The sequence below is a fragment of the Rhinopithecus roxellana genome, chromosome 6 (genome assembly GCF_007565055.1).
Source record: "Rhinopithecus roxellana isolate Shanxi Qingling chromosome 6, ASM756505v1, whole genome shotgun sequence".
Lineage (NCBI taxonomy): Eukaryota > Metazoa > Chordata > Mammalia > Primates > Cercopithecidae > Rhinopithecus > Rhinopithecus roxellana.
The window spans coordinates 100,361,158-100,387,285 of NC_044554.1; the positions used below are offsets into that span (position 1 = coordinate 100,361,158).

General features: G+C 60.6%; 1 protein-coding gene across 1 annotated transcript in view; it reads right to left on the reverse strand.

The window, feature by feature from the left end:
• TTYH3 (tweety family member 3) overlaps positions 1-24,881 on the reverse strand; it is a 35,476-nt gene extending 10,595 nt beyond the window's left edge. The window contains 10 exon segments of the mRNA XM_010366666.2: positions 3,215-3,307; positions 3,981-4,036; positions 6,608-6,683; positions 6,952-7,024; positions 8,457-8,524; positions 8,526-8,553; positions 8,871-9,091; positions 9,255-9,366; positions 9,495-9,664; positions 24,548-24,881. Coding sequence (XP_010364968.1) covers positions 3,215-3,307; positions 3,981-4,036; positions 6,608-6,683; positions 6,952-7,024; positions 8,457-8,524; positions 8,526-8,553; positions 8,871-9,091; positions 9,255-9,366; positions 9,495-9,664; positions 24,548-24,670 — 1,020 coding nt within the window. The 5' untranslated portion in view covers positions 24,671-24,881.
• Between the last annotated feature and the right edge of the window lie 1,247 nt (positions 24,882-26,128).

Sequence of the window (26,128 nt, forward strand, 5' to 3'; positions counted from 1 at the left end):
AGAATCGCTTGAACTCAGGAGGCGAAGGTTGCCGTGAGCTGAGATCACACCACTGCACTCCAGCCTGGGCAACAGAGCGAGACTCTGTCTCAAAAAAAAAAAAAGGATTTTGGGATAACAGAACCTACTGTTACGGGCTGAATGGTGCCTCCACAATTCCTGTGTTGCAGTCCTAACCCCCAGAACCTCAGAAAGGGGCTGCATTTGGAGACAGAGCCTTTAAAGAGGTGTTGAAGGTAAACCAAGGTCACGTGGGTGGGTCCTAGCCCGATGTGACGGGTGTCCTTCTAAGAAGAGGAAAATTAGCTGGGGGTGGTGCAGGTGCCCGTAATCCCAGCTACTGAGCAGGAGAATCGCTGGAACCTGGGAGGCAGAGAGGTTGCAGTGAGCCGAGATTGCGCCACTGCACTCCAGCCTGGGCGACAGAGCAAGACTGTCTCAAATAAATAAATAAATAAATAAATAAATAAATAAATAAAAATTTTAAAAGAGAGATCAGGACACAGACACCCACAGAGGGATGGCCCTGCAAAGACAGCAGGAGAAGACACCGTCTGCAAGCAAAAGGAAGGCCCTGGAAGAAGCCGGCCCTGCCAAGAGCTGAGGTGATAAATGTTTGCTGCGGAGGCTGCCCCGTCTGGGGTGCCGTGCTATGGGGGGGTCCCAGGAAATGATTCCACCACTCTATCCGTTCGAGTGCAAACACACCAAGGCGGGGCTCCAGCTGTAACAGAAATTGTAAAAAGTAACTTTAAATCAAAGCTGTGTGTGTGTGTGTGTAATTTTTACTTATTTTTAATTTGTATTTTTATGTGTGTGTATGTGTTATATATATATGTTATATGTTACATATATATATATATATATAGAGAGAGAGAGAGAGAGAGAGAGAGAGAGAGAGACAGGGTCTTGCTCTGTTGTCCAGGCTGGGGTGAAGTGGTGCCATCACAGCTCACTACAGCTCTGAACTCCCGGGCTCAAGCAATCCTCCTGCCTCAGCCTCCCGAGTAGCTGGGATTACAGATGTGCTTCACCATGCCTAGCTAGTTTTTGTGTTTTTTGTAGAATGGGGTCTTGCTGTGTTGCCCAGGATGGTCTTGAACTCCTGGGTTCAAGTGATCCCCTTGCCTCAGCCCCCAAAGTGCGGGGATGACAGGCATGAGTGCCGTGTGCCCTGTGCGTGTATACACATTTGTTTGCTTTTAGCTTTGTGAAGAGCTCCTTGGAGAAGGGCCAACTGCTCCCAAATGGAGTCTGAGACCCACACTTGTGCTCACAGACACACTCCTCCCTCTCATGTCCAGTGCTGGGGCGGTGTGCGCAGGGGCAGGGATCCCCATGGGGTGGACCAAACACCTCCAAAGAGATTTGGGTTTTATCAAGAGTACAGCAACATATTTATTTTTTATTTTTATTTTATTCTTTGAGACAGAGTCTCGCTCTGTCACCCAGGCTGGAGTGCAGTGGTGTGATCTCCGCTCACTGCAATCTCTGCCTCCCAGGTTCAAGCGATTCTCCTGCCTCAGCCTCCCAAGTAACTGGGATTACAGGTGTGCACCACCACGCCCAGCTAATTTATGTATTTTTAGTAGAGACAGGGTTTCACCATGTTGGTCAGGCTGGTCTTGAACTCTTGGGTTCAGGTGATTCGCCCACCTCGGCCTCCCAAAGTGCTGGGATTACAGGTGTGAGCCACTGCGCTGGGCCTTTATTTTTTTAAACATATTATAGGCCGGGTGCGGTGGCTCAAGCCTGTAATCCCAGCACTTTGGGAGGCTGAGACGGGTGGATCACGAGGTCAGGAGATCGAGACCATCCTGGCTAACACCGTGAAACCCCGTCTCTACTAAAAAATACAAAAAACTAGCCGGGCGAGGTGGCGGGCGCCTGTAGTCCCAGCTACTCGGGAGGCTGAGGCAGGAGAATGGCGTAAACCCGGGAGGCAGAGCTTGCAGTGAGCTGAGATCTGGCCACTGCACTCAAGCCTGGGCGGTAGAGCGAGACTCCGTCTCAAAAAAAAAAAAAAGAAAAAAAACATATTATAGAAATGCCCGGGCCCAAAACACTACAGGGAAAAACAAGAATCCTCTCAAATTTCCACATTGCCCCCAGGGCACTCACCCTGAGAATGGATCTGATTCTGTTACTCTCTTCCCTCGTCTCTTTCCATTTTCTTCAAATTTTTTTAAATATAAAGAGGTTGTATTACTTTTTTTTTTTTTTTTTTTGAGACGGAGTCTGGCTCTGTCGCCTAGGCTGGAGTGCAGTGGCCAGATCTCAGCTCACTGCAAGCTCCCCCTCCCGGGTTTACGCCATTCTCCTGCCTCAGCCTCCCAAGTAGCTGGGACTACAGGCGCCCGCCACCTCGTCCGGCTAGTTTTTTGTATTTTTTAGTAGAGACGGGGTTTCACCGTGTTAGCCAGGATGGTCTCGATCTCCTGACCTCGTGATCCGCCCGTCTCAGCCTCCCAAAGTGCTGGGATTACAGGCTTGAGCCACCGCGCCCGGCGTATTACTTTTTAAACAAAGAATAAAGTTATTTTTTAAAAGTTGGGTGTGGTGGGCCAGGCGCAGTGGTTCACGCCTATAATCCCAGCACTTTGGGAGACTGAGGCGGGTGGATCACAAGGTCAGGAGATTGAGACCATCCTGGCTAACACAGTGAAACCCTGTCTCTACTAAAAATACAAAAAAAAAAAATTACAAAAAATTACAAAAACTCAGCCGGGTGTGGTGGCGGCGCCTGTAATCCCAGCTACTCGGGAGGCTGAGGCAGGAGAATGGCGTGAACCCGGGAGGCGGAGCCTGCAGTGAGCCGAGATCGCACCACTGCACCCCAGCCTGGGTGACAGAGCGAGAGTCTGTCTCAACTACAAAAAAAAAAAAAAGTTGGGTGTGGTGGCTCATGTATGTCATCCCAGCCCTGAGACCTACCTGGGCAACACAGCAAGTGCCTGTCTCAAAAGAAATGATTTTTAAAACCTACCAAAAATTCCCAAGGGAAAGGAATGAAGGCGGGAGGAAGAGGCTTAACGTAGAAAGGGCTGGGGAAGGAACGAGGAATACCTCCCAGGGCACCGCCAACACCAGGTCCCCACTCGGCCAGCCTGGTGCCTTCTCCAAATTCGCCCTGAGCTGTGTTTGCACCCAAGTTTCTTTCATGCTGAGAAAAGAGGACCCCTGCCCTCCCCAGTGGCTGCCCCGCAGCCCTCACCTTAGTGGCCGGCTGCTCCGAGGGAACGGTCCTCAAAAGCTCAGCCACGACATCCTGCATCTCCACCAGCGCCTTGTGGCTGCCCGACAGCTTCTGCTCCAGAGAGGAGACCAAGTCCATGGGTGCCGCGGGGTCCGCCTGCCTCTCCCTCCCCAGGACCCTCCAACATGGCCACCAGCAAGCTGTCCAGCCCGGGAGGCCATCAAGGCTCCGCCCTGCAGGCCAACAGGGCACTCCCTACCCTTGCTTTCCCCAGGACACACCCAGAGACCACAGAGCCCTGAGGTGGTAACAGCCAACCACACACCCACACCAGTAAGCAAAGCACAGTCACACGGCCCTCAGGATTCGGAGGGTCACGTGCTATCGGTGAAATGACCGGCAGTGCATACGGGGCTTGACCAGTTGGTGCGGCCGACCTCTTCAAACTCCCCCACCAGGACGCCTGAACACGGTTACCCTACAGAGGCATCCCTGGGGCTCCTCCTTCCCCCACCAAGGCCTATCCAAGGAGCAAAAGCAGTCCCAGCGATGCAGGTGCATTCAGCAGGTCACCCCGAAAGGCTCTCAGCCAGGTCACCAGGTCACTGGCACGGTAACCCCAGGGGCCGTTGGTGACATCCACATGGCCTCTGTCCAGCTCCTTCCCCCAGTTCCCCAGTCCTGCAGGCTGAGGAGCCAGGCACCAGGCCCGCTGGGCCCCTCCACACAGAGCAACGTACTTCAGACTCTCCTGAATCCCAGTCCTGGCCTCCCAGGCTCTCACCTGCTGGAAGGGGTTGGTGGCGCGCGGTGAGCAGGCCAGGTAGTACTGCAGGATGTCTGCGGAGAGATGTCAGGGCAGGCTGAGCCACAACGGCTGTCCCTGTGCGACTGCGTGCATGTGTGCATATGTCTGCACGCATGTCTTCAGGGCATGTCTGTGTGCATGCTTACATGTGTGCATGTGTGTCTGCATGCACCTGTTACATATGTGCATGTGTCTGCATGTTTACTTACACATGCACATGTCTGTGTGCACGTTTACGTGTGCATGTATGCCTGTGTCTGTGTTTATATGTGTGCATGTGCCTGTTTATATGTGTGCATGTGTCTGTGTTTATATGTGTGCATGTCTGTGTGCCTGTGTTGGTGTGTTTATATGTGTGCATGTGTCTGTTTATATGTGTGCATGTCTGTGCGTGTACGTGTCTATTTATATGTGTGCATGTCTGTGTGTGCATGTGTCTTCGCATGTGTGTAACATGCATATGTCTGTGTGTGTGGCAGTGGGGTCTGGGCTCCCATCAAGCCAGGGTCCCCACACATTGCCCCTTGCCGGGGTTCCACCTTCTGAACTCTTTACAAGTTCAGTTCTTCCAATTATAAAAGAACATTAAAAAAAATGTTTTAGGCCGGGCGTGGTGGCTCACGCCTGTAATCCCAGCACTTTGGGAGATCGAGGCAGACGGATCACGAGGTCAAGAGCTCGAGAGCAGCCTTGACCAACATGGTGAAACACGGTCTCTACTAAAAATACAAAAATTAGCCAGGGCGTGGTGGCGCATGCCTATGATCCCAGGTACTCAGGAGGCTGAGGCAGGAGAATCGCTTGAACCCAGGAGGGAGAGGTTGCAGTGAGCCGAGACTGCACAACTGCACTCCAGCCTGGGTGACAGACAGAATGAGATTCCGTCTCAAAAATATACAAACAAACAAAAAAAGGTTTTAAAAGTTGAAAAAATGATGAAAGTATGGAGCAACATAGGAGAGCACCAGGCATCACTGTGACCACCTGTGCAGTGAAGCCAGTGGGGCTGGCCTTGCTGCCTTCTGGGAGGGGCTGTCTGGCCCACAGGCTGGAGCTCACACTTATGTGTGTACATGTACATGTGCAGGGGAACTGCTCATATTTGATAAGACCCCCAAAGGCTGCCGGCAGTAGGGACCTGGAGGGACCAGGCTGATAGCACCAGGGCCAAGCACAGTGGTGGGTAACACTGAGTGGTCACCAGCCCTCCCGGCCCCCAGCAGAGCGGGCCCACCCCTCCACCCTCACCCCCGAGGACAAGGTGATGACTTTTCCTCTGGGAGGCTCCTCAGGCTTTGGTGGGAATGGTTCCTTCAACATAGGCAGGTAAAAAACCAGCCCACAAGCCAATCCTGTGGCCTCCAAGGACAAAGGGTGGCAGGATGATCACCTTCAAGGTCATTCCGTAACCCCCACCCCCACAGGGACAGGCCTTCTATTTTTTATCTGTGAACACACAGTAATTCCACAACGGGGGCCTGAGCTTAACACACTGACAGCACCCCGATCTCCAGATTCCCACATCCACCTGCTTCTGTGACGTCCGACACACATCGCAAACCTTCTGAGAGGGCTGAAACTCCTGATACCCCAGCTCCCTGCCCCCCACCTCCTGCTCCCCCACCCGCAGTACAGCTCATGGCCCCGTAGTACAGAGCTGCTGAGACCAGGGACGCCAACTCCTGCTCCATCCCTCCCGCCCTCAGAGCCCATCCCTGTCCATCTTTTGCTCAATTTATTCAAGCTCCTGCTGTCTCCTGCTTGAAGCATCCTCCTCACCTCCCCTTGTAACCCCCGAGGCCTAAGGAAGCTTTGAAAGGGGCCTTCAATCACGGGTCATCTCTACCCCGCCTCCCTCCCTCCAATGGCCTCCCCTGGAATAAAGCGAAGCTCGTCACAATGACTCAGCCCCACTGGCCTCCCACTCTCCCTTCTCCCCTCGGGTCTGCCTCCTGCCTCGGGGCCCTTACAAGAGATGCAGGGTCCTTCCGGCTCTACTTTTCTTTTGTTTTTGAGATGGAGTTTCACTCTTGTCGCCCAGGCTGGAGTGCAGTGGTGTGATCTCAGCTCACTGCAACCTCCACTTCCTGGGTTCAAGCGATTCTCGTGCCTCAATATCCGGAGTAGCTGGGATTACAGGCGCCCGCCACCACGCCCAGCTCATTTGTGTATTTTTAGTAGAGACAGGGTTTTGCTATGCTGGCCGGGCTGGTCTTGAACTCCTGACCTCAGGTGATCCACCTACCTTGGCCTCCCAAAGTGCTACGATGACAGATGTGAGCCACTGCGCCCAGCCCTCTGGCTGTACTTTAATGCCACCCGTTTGGCCTCCCCTGGGCACCTACTCGAAGCAGCCCTGTGTCACCTGCCCCTCCCCCCGCCCTGTGGGCACCCACCACCCCACACAGTTGCTGTCATTCTTTGCAGAGCCTCCCACTTGGGAAAGGTGGTCCTGTTTGCTCACTAGCGTCCTGACCTGGGACCTGTCTCCCTGAGACCACGGGCCTACGGGGCAGGGGTACCTCGGCCTCAGCCACCTCACTCTCTTGGCTCAGCCCAACTCTGGGGAACCCGCTCGGACACGGCTGTGGACACAGACTCACCCCCACTCAGCACCGAGTGCTCCTCCACCATCTTGGTCACGTAGGTGTCGGGGTCCACACAGAAGTCGCTGGAGCCCTGGGGTGGGCGTGGGCAAGCAAGAGGACCAAGCTGGGCCTAAAGGGAAGCTCTCGGGGGTAGAACCAGCCCCCGGAGTCTGCTTTCAACTAAGGAGGGTGGACTGTGAATCTGGGGTTACAGGCGGACTGTGCCCACGGTGGGTCCCCACTGCTCTTGGAACCCAGTGCCCAGGGAAGACAGGAGGGGAGAGGAGTGTGGCTTCCCCTCGTCCCTCCCCCAGTGCCCAGGTCCAGCAGCCGGGGACCTCACCCCCTCTGCCACTCACCACGGACACAGCCAGCTCCAAGCCCAGTGCGCCCCAGCTGATGACCAGGGCCAGGACTCCCAGCAGGCAGACCCTGGGGGAGAGACAGCCAGTCAGCAGCCCCCAGGCCAGGGTGGGGGCTGTGCCACCTGTTGGGCTGCAGGCCAGAAGGCAGGTCCCTGTGCACATCAGGACTCAGCCCACACACGGGCTGGGACTCTTTCTATGGCCTGGCCTCAGCCAGAGCTGCCCACAGCCCAGGGCCCAGATGGATCCCTCTCCTGGGTGGGGTGGGGCTCAGAGATCCGAGCTGGAAGCAGGACTGGAAGGCCAGGTGGGTCTCGGGGCCCTGCCCTTCCTGTCCCCCAGGTCCCTCTCCTGAACAGGCAACAGTGTCCACTTTCATGTGGGTCCCCACATCCCGCTACCCACGTAGCAGCCCAAGGGGCCTGATAACCGCAGCTAGACCAAGCCCTCCTGTGCTGAACCCTCGCTCAGCAACCGGGGACTCAGAGCTCTTGCTACGGCACTGGTCTCTCCCTCATCTGAGGCCTCACCTCACCCACATCTGGCTCCCTTTGATCCAGACACACAGGCCCCCTGTGCATACCCCACTGCAGGTGCCCCCCCCCCCACAGGTCCCCCACATCCCAGTTCAGGCCCCCTAAACACACCCCAGTGCAGGCCCCACACCCCACTGCACACTGTCATCCTTTCTCATCTGTCCAGGCGTCCCTTACTCCCTTGGGTCCCCACTCAATTCCTCCTCTCTCAGGTTCCTTGGGCACGGTGTGCAGCTGTACTCCCCCAACTCACCCCACTGCAGGCCTGCACACCACCCCGGATTTTCCTCTCCAGGGTGCTATCACTTCTGGCCTATGCCACATTTCCCTCATTCTGCTCCTCTGTGGCCTGTGAGTGCCACGTTGGGGGAGGCTGGGTGTTCTCCCATCTCTCCCGGGCCTGGCCCAGGGAGGCACCAGCCATGGCCATGCGGCTGTGCAGTGAAGGGCAGTGACAACACCTCACCTCCCCCGAAGGAGCTGCCACTCTCTCTGCCTTCCAAATGAGGAGACCAAGGCCCAGCACCAATAAGCTACCTGACCAAGGTCACCCTCCTGGTAAGCCAGAGCTGGAGCTGGAACCCAGGCTGTCCCAGGGCCAAGGATGGAAGGGGTGGAGGAAGGAGCCCCAGCCTGGTCTCTGGGTGGCCCCGGGCACTGGGAGACCTGGACAGGTTGCTTCAGGTTCTGGGCTACAAGTGCCCCACATGCAGACTCTTGAAGGAAATCAAGGGTTGGGGGCAAGTGTGCCGGGATTCTGGCGACAGGGGCACAGGCCACAGGAGCACAGGCCACAGGCATGGAAAGGGAATCTCAGAACAGGCCCAGTGCAGGGGTTTCCTGCTCAGCCCCCACCACAGAGCTTGTGGCGAGGATCTGCCGATGGGGTGGGGGAAGTGGTGCCACGTGCTTGCCCTCCCCCTCCGCTTCGGGCCCACAGAGGGCCGACACTCCCAGACTCACCCCACCAGGATGCCCTTGGAGCTGCGGATGAGGCCGACCAGCACCAGGAGGCAAATGATGACGTCCAGTCAGCAGCAGGCCCAAGTAGCCCAGCCACCTGCAGGCACACCTGAGAGTGGGCCAGGGCACAGGGATGCAGGACCAGGGAGTGGGGCACCAGGGGCCCTCAAGGGGGAGCTGAGGCCAGCAGCCTGGCACCCCAGAGGGCATTCAGAGGGTCCGGGTCATGGGAACTGGTGTCAGTTCTTGAGAAAGGCTCCCATTAGGGGAACTCCAGTCATTGCCTGTGACCTCCAGTGGCCCTGGGCCCCCCACCCATCAGACCTCATGTACTAGGTGCTGACAGCAAAACCGGCCCAAGGAGGGTGAGGCTTGCCCAGGTGGGGTTGGGCAGGGAGGAGCGCCTGGCCGCACCTGTACCAGTCGTAGAGATCCACCTGCTCCGCCAGCACCTCCAGCGACACTGCCGTGTTCCTCCAAAAAGGGATGGCAGCCGTGTAGCCCAGTAGCGTCTCCAGCAGGCCCTGCAGCCGCTGTACGGCGCGCAGGGGCTCGGGTCGCCCGGCCAGCTGCCGCTCCAGGGTCTGCAAGCTGGGCTCCGCCGTGTGGTTCAGCCCCACTGCCGTGTCCCACACCTGCGCCGGACCCGCGGGCGTGAGGTTGGGAGGGCGCCCCCCTCGCCCCAGAGGCTGGGCCCTTCCTGCACAGCCCCAGCCCCGGCTGCCCCGCCCAGCCTCGCGCAGACATGGGGTTCTGGAGCAGCAAGAGTGCCCCGGCCCCAACTCCGCGGTCACTCACGCGGTCCTGGACCCCGGCCACCGTGCGGTTGGCGTGACGGAGCGAGTAGGTGGCCCGATGGATGCCGTCACTGGTCTCCCCGTTGCCGTAGAATCCCACGGCGATGCCGGCGCTGGAGAGGGCAGGGGCATGAGGGCGGGGCCTGGCGATGTAGCCCCGCCCACCCCAACACTCCAGCCCCGCCCCCTTGGGGGCCGCCCTCTCTGGCCCCGCCCTCCGGCCCCGCCCCATCGTGCTCACCTGCACACCAGCGTGGCGATGATGACACACCAGGCCGTGCAGCAGCAGTCGGCGTCCAGGTGCTCCTCGCTCTTGCGCCGCCGACAGCACAGCCAGAAGGAGTAGAAGAGGAGGAAGAGGAGGTCCAGGGCGAGGCAGGCCAGGGCGGCGGCCCCCAGCAGCAGCAGCGCCTGCGGGCAGGCAGGAAGCGGCGCTGGAGGGGGTAGACCTCCAGCCCAGAGTCCCACGCCCCGCCCCAGCAGGGGACCTGGCGCACACTCCCATTTAATCCTGTCCCCAGCCCTAGGAAGTGGGCCCCATCCCCAACTTGTAGGTGAGGCATGGAGGCTCCCACCACCTCAGTGATGCACCTGGGGTCACCCAGGCCTGGACCCCACACCTGGGACCCCGGTCTCACCATCCTCAAGGCTGCACTGCATCAAGACTCCATAGCCAGTAGGAGGGACCGGGTGGACGGACTCCAGGCCTCTGTGGCTCGGGCAAGGCCACGTGTCCCCTCCCCACCGGGTCCCCAGAGTCCAGGGCAGGTGCTCAGGACATCTGCCCCACCACGCCCCAAGGAGAGGTGCTGGATGGAGGTGGCCAGAGAATGTGGGTGACAAATGAGGACCCAGCATGCTGGTGAGCCAGCATCCTTGCAGCCACAGCCCCACTGAGGTGGTCCCTCCACCTCCCCAAGCCTGGTTTCTCTTCTGTAGAAAGAAGTGCTGCTGGCCGGGCGCAGTGGCTCAAGCCTGTAATCCCAGCACTTTGGGAGGCCGAGATGGGAGGATCACGAGGTCAGGAGATAGAGATCATCCTGGCTAACATGGTGAAACCCCGTCTCTACTAAAAAAATACAAAAAACTAGCCGGGCGAGGTGGCGGGTGCCTGTAGTCCCAGCTACTCAGGAGGCTGAGGCAGGAGAATGGCGTGAACTCGGGAGGTGGAGCTTGCAGTGAGCTGAGATCCAGCCACTGCACTCCAGCCTGGGCGACAGAGCGAGACTCTGTCTCAAAAAAAAAAAAAAAAAGAAAGAAAGAAGTGCTGCTGAGATGGGCGGGGTGGCTCACATCTGTGATCCCCACACTTTGGGAGGCTGAGGCGGGCAGATCACCTGAGGTCAGGAGTTTGAGACCAGCCTGGCCAACATGGTGAAACCCTGTCTCTATTAAAAGTACAAAAATTAGCTGGGCGTGGTGGCGGGCACCTGTAATCCCAGCTACTCAGGAGGCTGAGGCAGGAGAATCGCTTGAAACTGGGAGGCAGAGGTTGCAGTGAGCCGAGATTGCGCCACTACACTCCAGCCTGGGCAACAAGAGCGAGACTCCATCTAAAAAAAAAAAAAAAAAAAAAAGTACTGCTGCCCCCTTGAAGAAGTGAAGCCCTGGGGAGGGGCTGCTGGCATCAGCTCCCATCCTCACCTCCAGCCCGAGACAGTTCCAGGACCCCAGGGCCTGTCCCCATCTCAGGCCCAGAACTCTCCTACCTCAGTCCTGGCAGGACCCCCCACCCCAGCTGTAGAGCTGAGGTTTTCAGGTCTGGTAGGAAAATGAGGAGTCTGTGGGGGGCTGAACCTCCTCTTGTTGACCATGAAAGTGTTTCTGAGGGGTGAACATGGAAGAGGCCCTATCAGGGGTCTGATCCTGTCTGGGGTCTGTGCACTGAGAAGCCACCTCTCACTGCCCATGGAGTCCTCCCAACGCTGGATGAGACGGCGGGGCTGACCCCACACTGCTACGGTCACTGGCCAGGGCTGTCCCAGTGGACACCACCCACACAGGCTGCATACGGGCACCGCACCGGACACACAGCCCTGTCTGGCTCCAAGCATGGCCTTCCGGTGTGGCTCTCCCCAGGTCTCTGAACACAAAAGACAGACCACAGAACAGACACCAGAACTCCCCTGTCCCGAGGCCAGGAGACCTGCACAGGAAGTGGCTAATTTGATGCAACAGTGACATTTCCTGAACACCAGCTGTGGAGAGGGTAGGTAACGTGGCCCCAGAGCTGTCCCTTCTCCTGGCACCACACTCAATTTGCCTGGCCGAGTGCTCTCACCCCATTTCATCCACAGGGAAACTGGCCTTCAGATAAGCTACAGAGAAAGCACACAGGCCCTGCAACCCCAGGTCCCTGGGTTTAGCATAGCCCTGACCCTGGCTCAGCCCTCCGGAACCTCCACACACTTCCCATGCCAGGGTGAAGGATGGGGAGCTGACACAGGGCTGTGCCTCATCATGGGGCCAGGGACCACCCAGAGGCTAACTCGGGGGTGCCCATGGGGGTGTCAGCAGCTGGGGCCCTCAGTGTTGTGGGGTGGCCACCAGGCACACCTGCACTGCCCTAACTGGCACTGCTGCACAGAAACACCTCCCTCCCCACATCTCAACGCTTCAGCAATGTTGCCCTCTGGGGCCCCAGCCTCAGGAGCTGCTGGGGCGGATCGTCCCCTGCCTGGCCCCACTTGGGATGAGAGGCTCAGCCACAGTGGGCACTGGGACTGCTGCTGGATCTCCCAGGAGACGGTTGCCAGGCAGTGGGAGGATGGTGTGTCCTGCCCTCCAGGAAGTTGGCCGACACCCACACCCGAAGGCGGCCTTTCCACCTCCACCTGGCCAGGGAGGCACTGACCAGCCTAGCACACCCAGAAATGAGCCGCCACGGTCCAAAGCCATGCTGGTGTGTCCACGGCTGCCCAGCGGCCAGCAATCTGGGCACTGCAGAGCATCGGGGGTGGGCACCCTCCCACTCCTTCAGCCATGCACAAGTGCCTACCGCCCCTGCAATGGCAGGAGGACTGCTGGGCCCTGAGCCCACCCCCACCCTCTGGGAGCAGGCCCCGGGGCTGGCACCAGAGCCACTGAAACCGAATCAGCTCAGGGTGGTCTCATGGTCCCAGGGAGCTCAGGTCACAGAGGCCTCAGGGCCCAGGAGGGCTTACCCAAGGTCACACAGGGAGGCGGAGACAGAGCAGTCACCTGCAGGGGGGGCTCACATTAACAGTGCCAGCACCGTGCCCAGGCTCCGCACACACGTTAGGGAGCTTGGAAAAGCCACGCTCTGGGGCTCCCTGGGTCTGCCCTCGCCTATGTGGGGCTGGGCATGGAGTGGAGGTGCTGACCCCACCAGCTGTGACTGCAGGCCCTGCCAGTACCCTCCCTATAGCTCAGAGGCCAAGGGCAGAACAGACCTGGGGGAGGCAGCTGACCGTGTCCCCAGGGAACAGAGCTCCATGGGACCCAGGCCCACATCTGCATGTCCATCCACAGGGCCTCCCCTGGGCTCCCATGGCCTGGAGGCCATGTCAACCAGCCACATCTTGACCCTGGGCTGACCAGACTCCTCCAGTGAACCCTCCCTCTGCTCTCCACTTGCAGAGGCCTCACCAGTCCCTGGCTGGGGTCACCCTCGCTCTCCCGACCCTGTGCTCACGTGGGACACGACTCTAGGAAAGCCTGTCTGTACTGCACCCCACATTCGGGACTCACAGCTTCTCAGGGAAACTCCTCCTGGGGTGAGGAGCTGGGGACTGGAAGAGCAGACCAATCCCAGACGCGCATTACACAGAGCCTAAACACGTACCAGGCTATGACCTCCGCAGCCACCGGCCTGGCATGTCCACCCAGAGCTCGGGGCATCAGCATACATCAAAGGGCTTCCAGGCCCAGATCACTTCCTCGGCGGCGCCAGAGCCACCCACTCCCACTTGCCAGATGAGAAAACGGAGGCAAAGCGAGATAAGCCCTGGCCAAACAGGATCTGGGTGAGGCAAGCCTATCCCTCAGATGACAGTTCCCTGGTGCGGAGGGCTGACATCCTGGGGTGGCGGGCAGGGGGCGCCCATGGCCAGTGGGGAGAGGCTGCTAGGCACCAGGCACCCTTGCCCTTGGGGCCCGCCTGCAGGGTGGTGAGGCGACACAGGCACTCAACATCATCATAAGCAAACTGTGAAGCCTGCTGGAAGGTGAGAGACACTGAGAAAAAACAGAAAAGGCAGCACAGGAGCTGGAGTACCGGGGAGTCTACGATTTTTTTTTTTTTGAGATGGAATTTCACTCGTGTTGCCCAGGCTGGAGTGCAGTGGTGTGATCTTGGCTCACTGAAACCTCTGCCTCCTGGGTTCAAGCCATTCTCCTGCCTCAGCCCTCTGAGTAGCTGGGATTACAGGCACCTGCCACCAATGCCCGGCTAATTTTGTATTTTTAGTAGAGATGGGGTTTCACCATGTTGACCAGAGTGGTCTCGAACTCCTGACCTCAGGTGATCTGCCCGCCTCAGTCTCCCACAGTGCTGGGATTATAGGTGTGAGCTACCACACCCGGCCCAAGTTTATGATTTAAAAAAAAAAAAAAAAAATTATTTTAGAGACAGGGTCTTGCTCTGTGGCCCAGGCTGGAGTGCAGTAGCACGTTCACAGCTCACTGTAGCCTCAACCTCCCGGGCTTAAGTGATCCTCCTGCCTCAGCCTCTCAAGTAGCTCGGACCACAGGCACATATCACCACCACTGGCTAATTTTCTTTTTCTCTTTCTTTTCCCCTTCCTTCCTTCCTTCCTTCCTTCCTTCCTTCCTTCCTTCCTTCCTTCCTTCCTTCCTTCCTTCCTTCCTTCCTTCCTTCCTTCCCTCCCTCCCTCCCTCCCTCCCTCCCTCCCTCCCTCCCCCTCTTCCTTCCTTCCTTTCTTTTTTTTTTGAGACAGTCTCTGTCACCCAGGCTGGAGTGCAGTGGTGTGATCTCGGCTCACTGCAACCTCTACCTCTCAGATTCAAGCGATTCTCCTACCTTAGCCTCCTGAGTAGCTGGGACTATAGGAATGCACCAACACACCTGGCTAATGTTTGTATTTTTAGTAGAGACGGGGAGTTCACCATGTTGGCCAGCCTGGTCTTGAACTCCTGACATCAGGTGATCTGCCATCTTGGTCCCCCAAAGTGCTGGGATTACAGGCGTGAGTCACTGTGCTTGTCCTCTGCCCTAATTTTTTAAACAATTTTTTGTAAAGACAGGGTCTGGCTATGTTGCCCAGGCTGGTCTTGAACTTCTGGGCTCAAGCAATCCAGCTGCCTTGGCCTCCCAAAGTGCTGGATTACAGGTGTGAGCCCTGCGATCGTCTGAGGCAGCTTTCTCTTGTTCTTGCCCGGATGGGGCCAGCTGCAAACAAAGCCTCAGTCCTCAGCCCCCGGGGGCCAGAGGCCAGGCTTCGGGGCCCGTGCCAGGACAGCCCCACTTGGCTTCCCCCAATTGAGGAAGGAGATGGCGCCTCCCTCAAAGGAAGGCCACTTGGGCTGCCTGGGTCCCAGCCCACCACGCAGAGCCTGTCCTTGTCCGCTGTGCAGAGCCCAGGCGTCAGGGTGCCCAGCAAACCGGGCAGCTACTTCATCCCACCTCAGAGCCCTGGCGCCCAGCGCACCAGGCCTGAGCCCAGCTGTCTGCGGGGAGTGTGCCGTGGCCAGCCTGACCTCTGCACCCACTTCCCGAAGCCAGATTCCCAGCAGACAGTCTCCTGCGGGGCACCGCGCCAGCGGCATTCCTATGGTGGCCCCGCCACCTCTCTCCACCGGGCTGGTGGCCCCTCCGCCCCTCCCTGGCCCATTCAGAGAAAGAATGGGAACTGTCTGATCAGCAGCTGGGCTCTGACCAAATGGAATTTTCCGTCTGTGGTGGAAGTGATGTAAGGGCTCGGTCAGGCAAGGCGAAAGCTGCACGCTGGGCTCCGCAGAGCACGTGGGGAGGACTCACCTGCCACGCACGCGCCAAGGGGGCTGGAGGCAACCCCCTCCTGCAGCCGCAGTCCCCCAGTCCCTACCCTAGGGCTCCTGGTCTCGGCCTTGGGTCACCCCCTCCTTCTCCTGGCTCCTGAAGCCCCACAGACGGCATCCACGGGGGGTGCCCCCTCCCACCATGAGCTCAGACTCCCCCCACTGCCCTGCAGCCCCCAAAATGCAGCCCCCAAAACCCCACCAACTCTGGAAACACCCAGCCAACCAGAGGGCCAGGGCCTGAAGCCTTACTCTGTCCCAGATCAGGCTGCTACTGATAGGATCCCAGTACACCCCGGGTCCCAGCAAGACCTCCCTGGCCTGGCAGGGACGCCTGGGGCAGTGGCTGGCGAGGAGCAGGCAGGGCTGGGGTGTGGCTTGGGGCAGGGCTCTGTGGCCTCTATACCCAGGCATATGCTGTCCCTGGGCCTGGAGCCTTCCTCTTCAGGGAACCCCCACTGTTCCCAGACATGGGCCATCTCCTCCAGGATGTCCCCAGGATATCAGAGACCCAGGCCCAAACCCGGCACTGCAGCCTTTGCTCTGTGTGAACCTCGGCTCCCACACTTGGACCCGCACTTGTAGGACGAGACCCCCAACCCAACCTGGCCACCTGCAAAGGTGGATGGCCCCGACCCAGCCCTGCTTGGAGAGGGGAGGGCCCAGTGAGCCACAAGGCCTTAGGACGGCCCGCGGGGCAGGAGGCTTGGGGAGAGGATGTGCATGAGCAGCTGCAAGGTCTGTGCCCCACGCCTGCTGCGGCCTCCCAGCCATGGCCACTCTGCCTCCAGGCCCTGTCTGGACGTGACTCTCATCAGCCACGCAGACACAGGCACCCCCCCCACACAATGCCAGGCTCAGTGCCAGGACAGATCACACCACACCAGGCTGCTGAGGCAGGAGGGCCATGCATGACGGCAGGGCAGCGCACACTGCCTGCCACCGCTGGGCATCCTGGTGGCTCCCGGAGCACCTGGTGGTGGGACCTGGGCCTGCAGTGTGTGAGGAAGCATGCCACTCAGGGGAGGGTGTACAGCAAGTCAGGGCCGGCCTGTGGAACACACGCCCCCTTGACACACAGGTGGACACTCAACATGCGCACCCCTGGGAGCAGCTGCCCACCCCACTACCCCAGGCCACGGACCCACACGCCACTCTGTCCCACCAACCTGTGGGCTACCATGGCGTGTGGCTGGGCTGAGGATGCTCTAGCCCACTGGGAGGTGCCCACAGGGACTCTGATGAGAAGTTTGGTCTGAAGCAACCCTCAACCCCAGCCACAGGCAGTGGCCACGATCCCACCACCCTGCCACTCCAGCCACAGGCAGTGGCCACGATTCCGCCACCCTGCCACTCCAGCCACAGGCAGTGGCCACGATTCCACCACCCTGCCATTCCAGCCACAGGGGCTAGCTCCTTGGCTGGACACTGCTGCGGGTATGCCCTGAGCAGGAAGGGAAGTGAAGACATAGGCCCGCATCCTGGAGCCATGCTGCTAGGCACAGAGAGTTCAGGGAGGGGGCCCAGAGTCTACAGTCACACAGCGGGGGCGGGTGAGCCCGCCAGGCCAGGCAGTGTGACCGCAGCTGAGGACGATGGCTGCCTGTGGCACTGGGAGGGACCAGCGAGTCCCAGGGGTGCAGCTGTGAGGCACGGTGAGCAGGGATGGCAGGAGAAGCAGCCCCCAGTGGCCAGAGAAGGGGTGGGCAGAAGGTGGGTTCCAGCCCTACTCAGCTCTGCCCCGCCCCTCGTGCCAGCTCCATGTGGAAGTGACACAGCGTGGCGGAGGGAAACGGACAGGCTCCACAGAGGCCAAGCACGACGTCCACTGAGGGGCTGGAACCCCGCCAGAGGCGCCGGCATGTGACAGACACACAATATGATAACGGCCACACAGCCTGACTGCAGTGGGGACAGAGTCACCCCCAGCTTCCTGGATGAGGATGGAGGCCCCATACTGACGGCCGTGGTCCTGGCTGGACTCTGGGCTAATTGGGAGCATCAGCTTTCAAGGCGTCTTAGCAGCAGCCTGTGCTGGGTGCTAGGGCCCAGGCTTGGACAGACAGCTCGGTCCCGCTAGGTGGGGGCTCCCCTGTGCCCACAGTGCCGGCCCTGTGAGCTCGGAGGCTGTGGGAGGCAGGAAGAAGAACGAGATGGTCACTGAAACTCCCGCTCTGGGGAGCATCGCGGGCACCACAACAGGTGGGGAGGGCACTCTTGGCCCGGGGACAGTGTCAGCCAAGTCCTGGCACAGGATCCAGGCAACCGACATCTCCTGCGTGCTGAAGATCCACTGGCAGCAGGGACCAGCGAGGCCCCGGCCTGAGCCTGTGCGTGTGACAGCAGCACGGGGCTCCGGGAGGATGTGGCAGGCAGACAGGAGAGGTGGGAATGGGAGGGGAGCGACCTCCACCTGCCTCCACGGATGCCGAACTCCAGCCCTGGAACTGCCAAGGCCCCTCCTCCAGAGCAAGTGACAAGGTTTGGGGGTGTCTGAGAGGCTGGCTGGGGTCCCACACTCCAATGCACACTGAGGGGTTCTGGCCCCCAGCACCATGAGAACCCCCCAAGTGTCCTGGGTCAGGGTCAGGAAAGGGGCGGGATCCCTAGGGCCAAGCCTTGTTTGGGGAGGTCAGGGTGGGCTCGGTGTGTGCGAGCCACTACCACCGCCCCCGTGTCGGGGGTCCCCCACCGGGAAGTGGGTCCCCCGACCTTTGCCTCGTGGGTCGCCTCGCGCAAGTGGGGGCTCCAGGGTCACACCCTTTGGCTAGGCCACAGCCCCCCACGCGGCCAAGCTGCACACGTGGCCCCAGCCCCCACCCGTAGCACACTCGGCTCAGGCTCCCAGCGACGCCGGCCCAAAATTAAAACCAGATTTTCCACCAGGCTGGGCTTGGGTTTCACACATTCCATGACGGTGAGCTCCTGGCCGTGCCTGGAGGACATGCAGCCAGCAGCGGCCACGTGGGAGCCGGGGCCAGGGCCAACTTTGTGTCCCTGTCCCCAACTCCTGAGGTCCGAGGTCCAGGCCGCCAGGCTGCACATGGCCCCACACCCACTGCCCCACGCCCCCACGGGGCTTCCTCCAGGCTGGCCCTCACCCTCCAGGAATGGCCTGGAAGGAGGCCGGAGAGGCAGCCCTTGGGCTGAGGCTCAGAGCTGCTCCCGCCGTCTCCCCACAGGCCAGGCCCCTGCCCTGTACCCTGCAGCCGGGGGACCCCAGCTCTCCCGCCACCCACGCCTGTCCTCCCCCTTGTGCAGGGAACAGACACCAAAGAACTGCAGCAAGTGTGTCTATTTTGGTCCCCGCGCTCCGACACATCTCCCAGCGTGACACCCAGAAAATACCCTGCTCTCCCCACTTGTCTGCAGGCCCCTGCACCAGCCCCCTCGGGACCGGGCTCCGGGCCTCAGACCCAGCCAGGAGCTGCCAGACTGGAGCCCCATCTCCGGGCTTGGCTCCCTACCAGGGAGAGGCAGCCCAGAGGGCACAGCCCAACCCCAGATGCAGGGCTGCAGGGCTCAGAGCTGGGTGTACCCCAGAACTTCGGGAGTGCTCCTCCACGACGGCCAGGAACCCAGCCAGTGTGCATGGGCCCGAGGGGGCAGAGCGGGTAGGGGCACCGTGGCTGGCACCCTCCTCAGAGACCGAAGGCACTGGCACTCTGTGGGTGGCCTGGCCTCCTCCCACACGCTTGGCCAACATGGGCCTGGCCCAGCCACAGCGGGTGCTGCCCCACGGGACTCAGGTCTCACCCAGCCTCCCAAGACTGTGAGAAGCCCCCTCGGACGGTGTGAGGCCCAGCACAGGGCCCGGGTGAGCTCCCTGCAGACCCCAGTGTTGGGCCCGGGTATTGGAGACCCTCCTGTGACCCTCCCACACCCACCATCCACCCGCTGTCACATGCCAATTCCCCATTGGCTGCGTCAGGCACTTCCCATGTCCTTGACCCCAGGCCCCTGGCTGCAGACGCAGTTCCTCTTCTCTAGCGCAGGCCTCAGCAGAACTGACGGTGGGGCAGGTGGGGGAAGTGTAGATGCCCCTGAGCCCCCCGAACCTGCATCCCTGCACCCACGAACTGCACTGACGTCGTGTCCACTGGGAGGGATGGAGCTGGGCTGCAGCTGGAGCCCGCGCCCAGTCTTCGGGCCCCTGATGCTGGCCAGCCCCCATTTCTGTTTATGTCGGGGACACAGTGTCCACCTCCCAGGGCCACTGGGTGGCTCCCAGGAAAAATGCTTTAGAAACAAGCAGCACGGGCGTCCGGGAAGACCCGCTGTGGCCTGGGGAACCAAGCTACAGGGCTCCCCGCTCCCCCAGAGCCTGACCAAGAGCCCCTGGCCAGGGGTCAGGGTGGCTGATGCTGCACATCCCTTAGACGGGACCGGCCGGCAGGCCCTGCCCAGGGGTCAGGGGAGGAAGAAGGGTCACCGTGGAGATGCCCGGAAGAGGGGCCCTAGAGCTAGCCCTCAAGTCTCAGGTGAGTCGGGGGCAGGCGGGGGTCCCGCACACACAGACTGGAGTGGCCCCTGGTGCTGTTGGAACTGGGGAGATGGGGCAGCCAGCACCCTGAGCAAGAATTACCACCCCAACATTCATGCACACCCAGGAAAAGCTGTGAAGACCTCAGGGACTTCAAGAGGGTCCAGGCTGCACTCCAAGGAAGGGACTTGAGAACGAGTGTCCCGGGGATAGAGGTGGCCAGGCACCCTCAGAACCACAAAACCAGGAGCCCAAATACAGGAACCCTTGATGCGGGCAGCAGCCGGGCCAAGGGTGGCCTGACACCCACCCCCTAGCAGGTCCAGGGCCCATAGTTTCACACCCCCTGGTCAAAAGGCAAGTTCGGCCAGAGGCTCCCCAGGAATGCGGACGCCGGCCAAGATGGAAATCCTGTGTGGACTGGGACCAGCCATTACGGGCTTCCTGCCCACCCCCCAATGCAGGGTCCCGTTCGCTGCACCCCCCAGCCTAGCTCATCAGCTCCTGTCCATTCAGGGATTGCTCCTGAAGCTTCCGCCCAGCTCCCCGGGGGCCTCCGTGTCTGGCCCGCTTCTGTCACCTGCAACTACAGAATCCTTCCTGGCACCGTGGGACACTGGACAAGCATCTGGAACTAAAGGCCTCATACACAGTCCAAAGTACGGGACATGTCAAAAGCAATAGGATTCCAGTTCTGAGGGACACCCACCCTACAGTTTTATGCGCTTTGGACTGAACCCAGCTGGAGGGACACTTCTGTCTGACGCTCTTCCCTTTTCCCCAAATGTTCCATGAACGTGCACTGCTTTCGTAAACCACAAGACAGGTGACCAACACTGCTGTTTTAACCAGAGCTAATTTCCTTCTGATGAGTGGGGAGGATGATAACAGGCCAGCCCTGCCCCGGGGAACTGCCCCCCAGGCTGCAACTGGGCACAAGGCTGACCTCGCCTCGTGGCGGCACAGAGGTGCTGTGCTCTTAGGAGCCAGGCTCCCGGCTCTGCTAGGAGAACACTGGCCCTACTCCCAGAGCTCAGATCCCCTCTGAGTGGCCATCCAGCCTGGGCTGGCACAGCACCTGGCACAGAGGGCTTACTAGTTCCTGAGGCAGCACATTCCCCGTGCACCGTCAGACCAGATCGACCCTCCAGCATGTGGGCTGAGGCCTCTCCCCGAGGCTCAAGCTTCTCTCTGCCTCAGGGCCTTTGCATATGCTGCTCCCCCAGCCCGGAAGCTCTTCCCCAAGGCCTCCGCATGGTGACCTCAGTCTTATCATTAGGGTCTCGACAGAAACATCTGGACACTCCAGGCTCTAGTGGAAAACAGGCCCCCCACGCTAGGCAAACCTGAGGCAGGGCCTACTATCTGCCCTGGAAGGCAGATGTTCCAGTGAAACCATCACCTGCCAGGGCTGGCATGGCCCATGGAGGAATCAGAAAGCAGCAGGCTAATCCTAACCCTCTGACTGTCGGCAGCCAGGCTTGCAACCTCCATGGCAGGCCAGTTAACACCACCTCCTGCAGGAAGCCTTCCCTGACCACTGGGCTCCCACTACCCGGGTTCGGAATCCACCACAAGCCATAGCTGTTCTCCTGCATCTGGCCTGCCCTGAGCTGGAGGAGACAGTGAGCCCGAGAGAGAGGCTGAGGTCAGTGAGCATGAACTTGATCCCTGCCTGAGGACACAGGGTCACGAAGAGCTGGTGGGAGCTGAGCAGGCAGGCCTCCCCCGAATCCCAGGACGGCGGCTGGACCACCCAAGGTCACGCAGGAAGAAGCGACAGAGCGAGGGTGCAGGCCTGCGACGCTCTAGTTGAAGAGAAGGCTCTGCTACTCTCAAGGGCCCCTGCCTGGGGCCAGAACAGCCAGACCCACTGGACATTCAGGACTCACTATGCAGCAATGACTGGCCCCAGGCCACGATAGGGGCCTCAGGCCCAGCCCTGCCAGCTCAGCTGTGGGGCCACCAGGGAGTCTCAGGCCTCCTGTGGGCTTCCAAATCCCGGCTGTGAACAACAGCCCCCCATTCACTCAGATGTCCAGGCAACACGGGAGCCCCTCTCGACAGTCACTGTCTGGGGAGCTGCACAGAGCCGACCCCAGACGCCTCCCTACCCACTGCCCTCCCACAGATCCCTCAGCCCCCATGGGCTTCTAATCCCACGGTCACAGCCCCAGCGGCAAGGCAGCCGTTGGGGAAGCTGGGTAGCCTGACACTCCAGGCTGACCGGGGCTCCTTGGGAGGCCGGAGGAGGGGTCTGCAGCAGGACTGTGGTTCCACCACTTACTCACTATGTGATTCGGAGCCTCAGTTTGCTAATCTGTACAACGGACAACTCTCCCCACCTCCTGGGACTGTGGGAAAAGTGACTGCCGACCGGCAGTCCCACGCAGGGCCTTGAAACAGGACCTGGCCTGGTCCCTCCCAGGGCTTTCACCAGGGTTCCCAACAGCAGACCACCGGGACCAGAAATAGCAAAGGACAAAGGCCAGTCCCCCGTGCCACACCCCCAACTCCCAACACCAGGCCCCACCCCCTCTCCATCCCCCACCCCAATAACCACAGGGCAGATGCCCCCTCCCCAGCAGGGCACAGCCCAGGTTGGGGCAGCACACAGACAGCTAAGAGGGAGCCCTCGGTCAGGATGGGTGAGGGGTCCACTCCCTACCACAGTCAGCAACTCCTCACCACGGAAGGCAGGAAGGGGCACCTGCTACAGCCCAGGCCCACCCACTGCCCACTCTCCCAGGAAGGGGACTCCTGGCCCTTGCCTCCCAGGGGCATCCCTACACAGGAGGCATGGCCAGCCCAGATTCAGGATGAGGCGATGAAGGCTCAGAGACACCAAGCAGTTGTCCAAAAGCACCAGTACTCAAAGGGCAGGGGCAGGACACACGCCAGGACCAGCTCACACCACAGCCCCTCGCCAAGAGCCGGGAGTGGAGGTGGCGGGGGATGGAGGCAGGCCGGTTTCCACGTCGTGAATTATTCAGTGGCTAATTCTGCTTCGTGGAGATGAGGCAGGAGAGTGAGTCAGAGCCCTCCCACAGCAGAGCAGAGCGCAGGGCAGGGGAGGAAAGAGGGCAGAAGCCAGGGCCTCCCAGGGCCACAGCACCCTGCTGGGAGGCCAGGCAGGCCAGGCTGAGCGGAGGGGCCTGGCCACTGCCCGGAGACTGTCTTGGGCTGCAGACATCATCGCCCCTCACTCCCTCTCACTGCCTGTCTTCAATCTGGGAGTGCAAGCACCCTGGAGGGCTGAAGGGAAGTCGAACTGTGGCTGGCAGCTCAGGCAGGTGGCAGCCCAAGGGGCAGCAGGAAACAGCCACCTCCCATGCCCCAGGGCTGCCCGGAGCTTCAGAACTAACAAATGGGCCAAACCCTCAGGGCAGAGAACTTTCCAAAGTGAAGCACACCCTCCTTGCAGCTTCAACAGAGTCCTCCAGGGACAAGTGACAAAGCTGTCAGCATGGAAGAAGTTCCAGAAGTTCCTGAATGTGCATTGCCCCCACACTGAACGGTCCCCCAGGGCTGGGCTTCTAGAACGCAGGCGTGAGATTTTATACCAATCATTCCGCCTCCCTCCTCCCTGCTGTGTCTGGGCGTGCCTGGGCCGATCCCTCGCCCCCTTCCTCATCTGTTAGGAAACGTCATCGGCTCAGCTGGGGGGCCTGGGTGCAAGTGAGCGGGAGGCTGGGAGCAGTGGGTTCCCAGGTGCCCTGCTCCTCCACTTCCGCCTCCCTCCGCTGGATGCGGGAGGACACAGACAACGCAGTTCTGAAGAGTCCAGGTGCTAGGCTGCCCGTGGAATACTGGATTCCCAAGCCATTTTGATAAGCAAAGCCATTCCCACCCCACCATGGGGCTCTGCCATGATCCGTCCAGAGAGAAACTCCCGGTGACCAGGGACCCTGGTCACGGGGCTTCTGGAATCCGGATATCTAGGCAGGAAGGAAATGCCCACAGCTTGGTCCCCTGCCCCGAACTCAAATGACAGTAGCTTGGCGATGGGGGTGGTGCTGGGGCCTGGCATGATGCCAGGCTAAGGGCTCCCCTGGGAGAGGGCTGCAAAGGGTCCCCGCCGCCCCCCAGCTCTGCCTGGGCTCAGCCGCTTCCAGTCTCCCTGCCTGAGGCCCACGGTGCTTCCCTGCCGCCAGGCCTCCCTCCCTCCCTCCAGGGCTACAGGCAGCCTGGTCTCCCACGGCCACACATGGCACCCAGTGTACATCCCACAGCCTGACCGCCAAGCAGGGGGTCATTACCGGTCACAGAGGGCTGGCGGCGGCCCAGGCCATTCACCCACTGGAAGCCTGGCAGTGGGATTCCCCAGTCGGGGGTGAGTGGGCGAGGAGTCTCTGTCTGCCTGCACCCAATGTGCTCAGGCACCCGCTCTGATCTCAGAGCCTGGGGGTCATCTGGGGAGGGGTCTCTGCTGGGACACAGCACCAGGCTGCCCCCAGTGATGGTGGAGAGGCCCTCCACTGGCCAAGGGGGCTCACGGAGAGGGGAGAGGCAGTTCCATGAAACCCCAGGGGCCTTAGTGACACAGAAGAGAAAGCCAGAATCGGGAGGGGAATCGTGGACCCTCGATGGGGGTTGGAGGGTATTTAGACCCTTGAGAAGGAGGCCATGACCCTGGAGGTAGAGGTCCTAGGACTCACAAGGGGCCCTCGAGAAGGAAGGAGGCCAAGACCTGCGAGGAGGAGGTGGTCGTGACTCTGGATGGGGTGGATGAGGGGTCCTTAGGCCCTCGGGGAAGGGGGCCGTGACCCTGGGAGGGGAGGGGGCCGTGACCTGGGGGCCCTGACCCCGCGACCCCGAGGGGCCCGTGTCACCTGCTGGTAGTCGGCGTCCTCGGGCCGGAACTGGCTGCTGGTGGCCTCCCAGCTCAGGTCGAAGTGGGGCAGCCGGTGCAGGAGGCTCACCCACCAGGGCGCCGCGTAGCTGACCCCGGCCATGGCGGGGCCCGGCCGCCTCCGGATGCGCGCGGCCTGCGCGGGGCTCCCTTGCTGGCCCGGGCCGCGGGCTTCAGGGACCCGCCGACCCCCGCCTGGCCGCCCGCATCATCCGCGCGCTCCTGGGCCCGGCCCGGCCCGGCTCGGCCCGGCTCGGCCCGGCTCGGCTGCGCTCGGCTCCGCTCGGCCGCCCGCGCCCGCCGCCTCTTTGTTCGCCGCCGCCGCCGCCGCCCCCTCCGCGCCCCCGCCCGTCCGCCCGCCGGCCCCACCCCCGAGCTTCCATTGGCCCGCCGCCCGCCAGCCCAGCCCCCGCGCACCCCGCCCTCTTTCCCGCCTCTTACCCACCATTGGCCTATCCCCCGCCGATCCCGCCCCACATTGTGCCCCGCCCGTTCACTCCTGCACCTCTATTGGTCCTTTTACCTGATGGTTTTGCCCCTCCACTCGCATGCCCTCCCATTACCCAATGGACCCCGCCCCCCACGTGTCCCCGCCCTTCGGCCCCGCCTCTGTACCGTCATTGGTCCGCCGGCAGAGGCTCCGCCTACTTCCTCGCCCTCTTAGAGGGACGCCTGGCCCCTAAGGCGCTGGAAGACAGGTCCTCAGCGCTGTACCACCGGGGCCCGTCTTTCCACGTGGCCGTGGGGGCTGGAACCCTGGCTGCATATGCAGCTGCGCTTCATTCCGTGCATTCACTCTTCGTTTCGATCTTTGCATGTTTCTTAGTTGACCAGGCTGGGGTCCAGCCTGGTGGGGCTGGGCTGGTCTTGGCCTCTCCATTGCACACATAACAGCCCACAGCCCGCAGTGCCCAGCAAGGCACCGAGTGGCCTGTCTGTACAATGGACATGATCTGGATTCAGGGCCTGGCTGGGGCACCTAGAGCTGTGTGATCTGGGGCAAGTTACTTAACCACTCTGTGCATAGGTGTCCTTGTCTGTAATTCGAGTGTTGGCTGGGCACAGTGGTGGTTCATGCCTGTAATCCCAGAACTTTGGGAGGCCGAGATGGGCGGATCACCTGAGGTCAGGAGTTCGAGATCAGCCTGGCCAACATGGTGAAACCCCGTCTCTACTAAAAATACAAAAATTAGCCGGGCGTGGTGGCGGGCGCCTGTAATCCCAGCTACTCGGGAGGCTGAGGCAGAAGAATTGCTTGAACCTAAGAGGTGGAGGTTGCGGTGAGTGGAGATCGCGCCATTGCACTCCAGTCTGAGCAACAGAGCGAGACTCCATCTCAAAAAAAAAGAAATTTTTTTGCTGGGCTTGGTGGCTCACGCCTGTAATCCCGGCACTTTGGGAGGCCGAGACGGGCAGATCACGAGGTCAGGAGATGGAGACCATCCTGGCTAACACGGTGAAACCCCGTCTCTACCAAAAATACAAAAAAATTAGCCGGGCATGGTGGCGGGCGCCTGTAATCCCAGCTCCTCCGGAGGCTGAGGCAGGAGAATGATGTGAA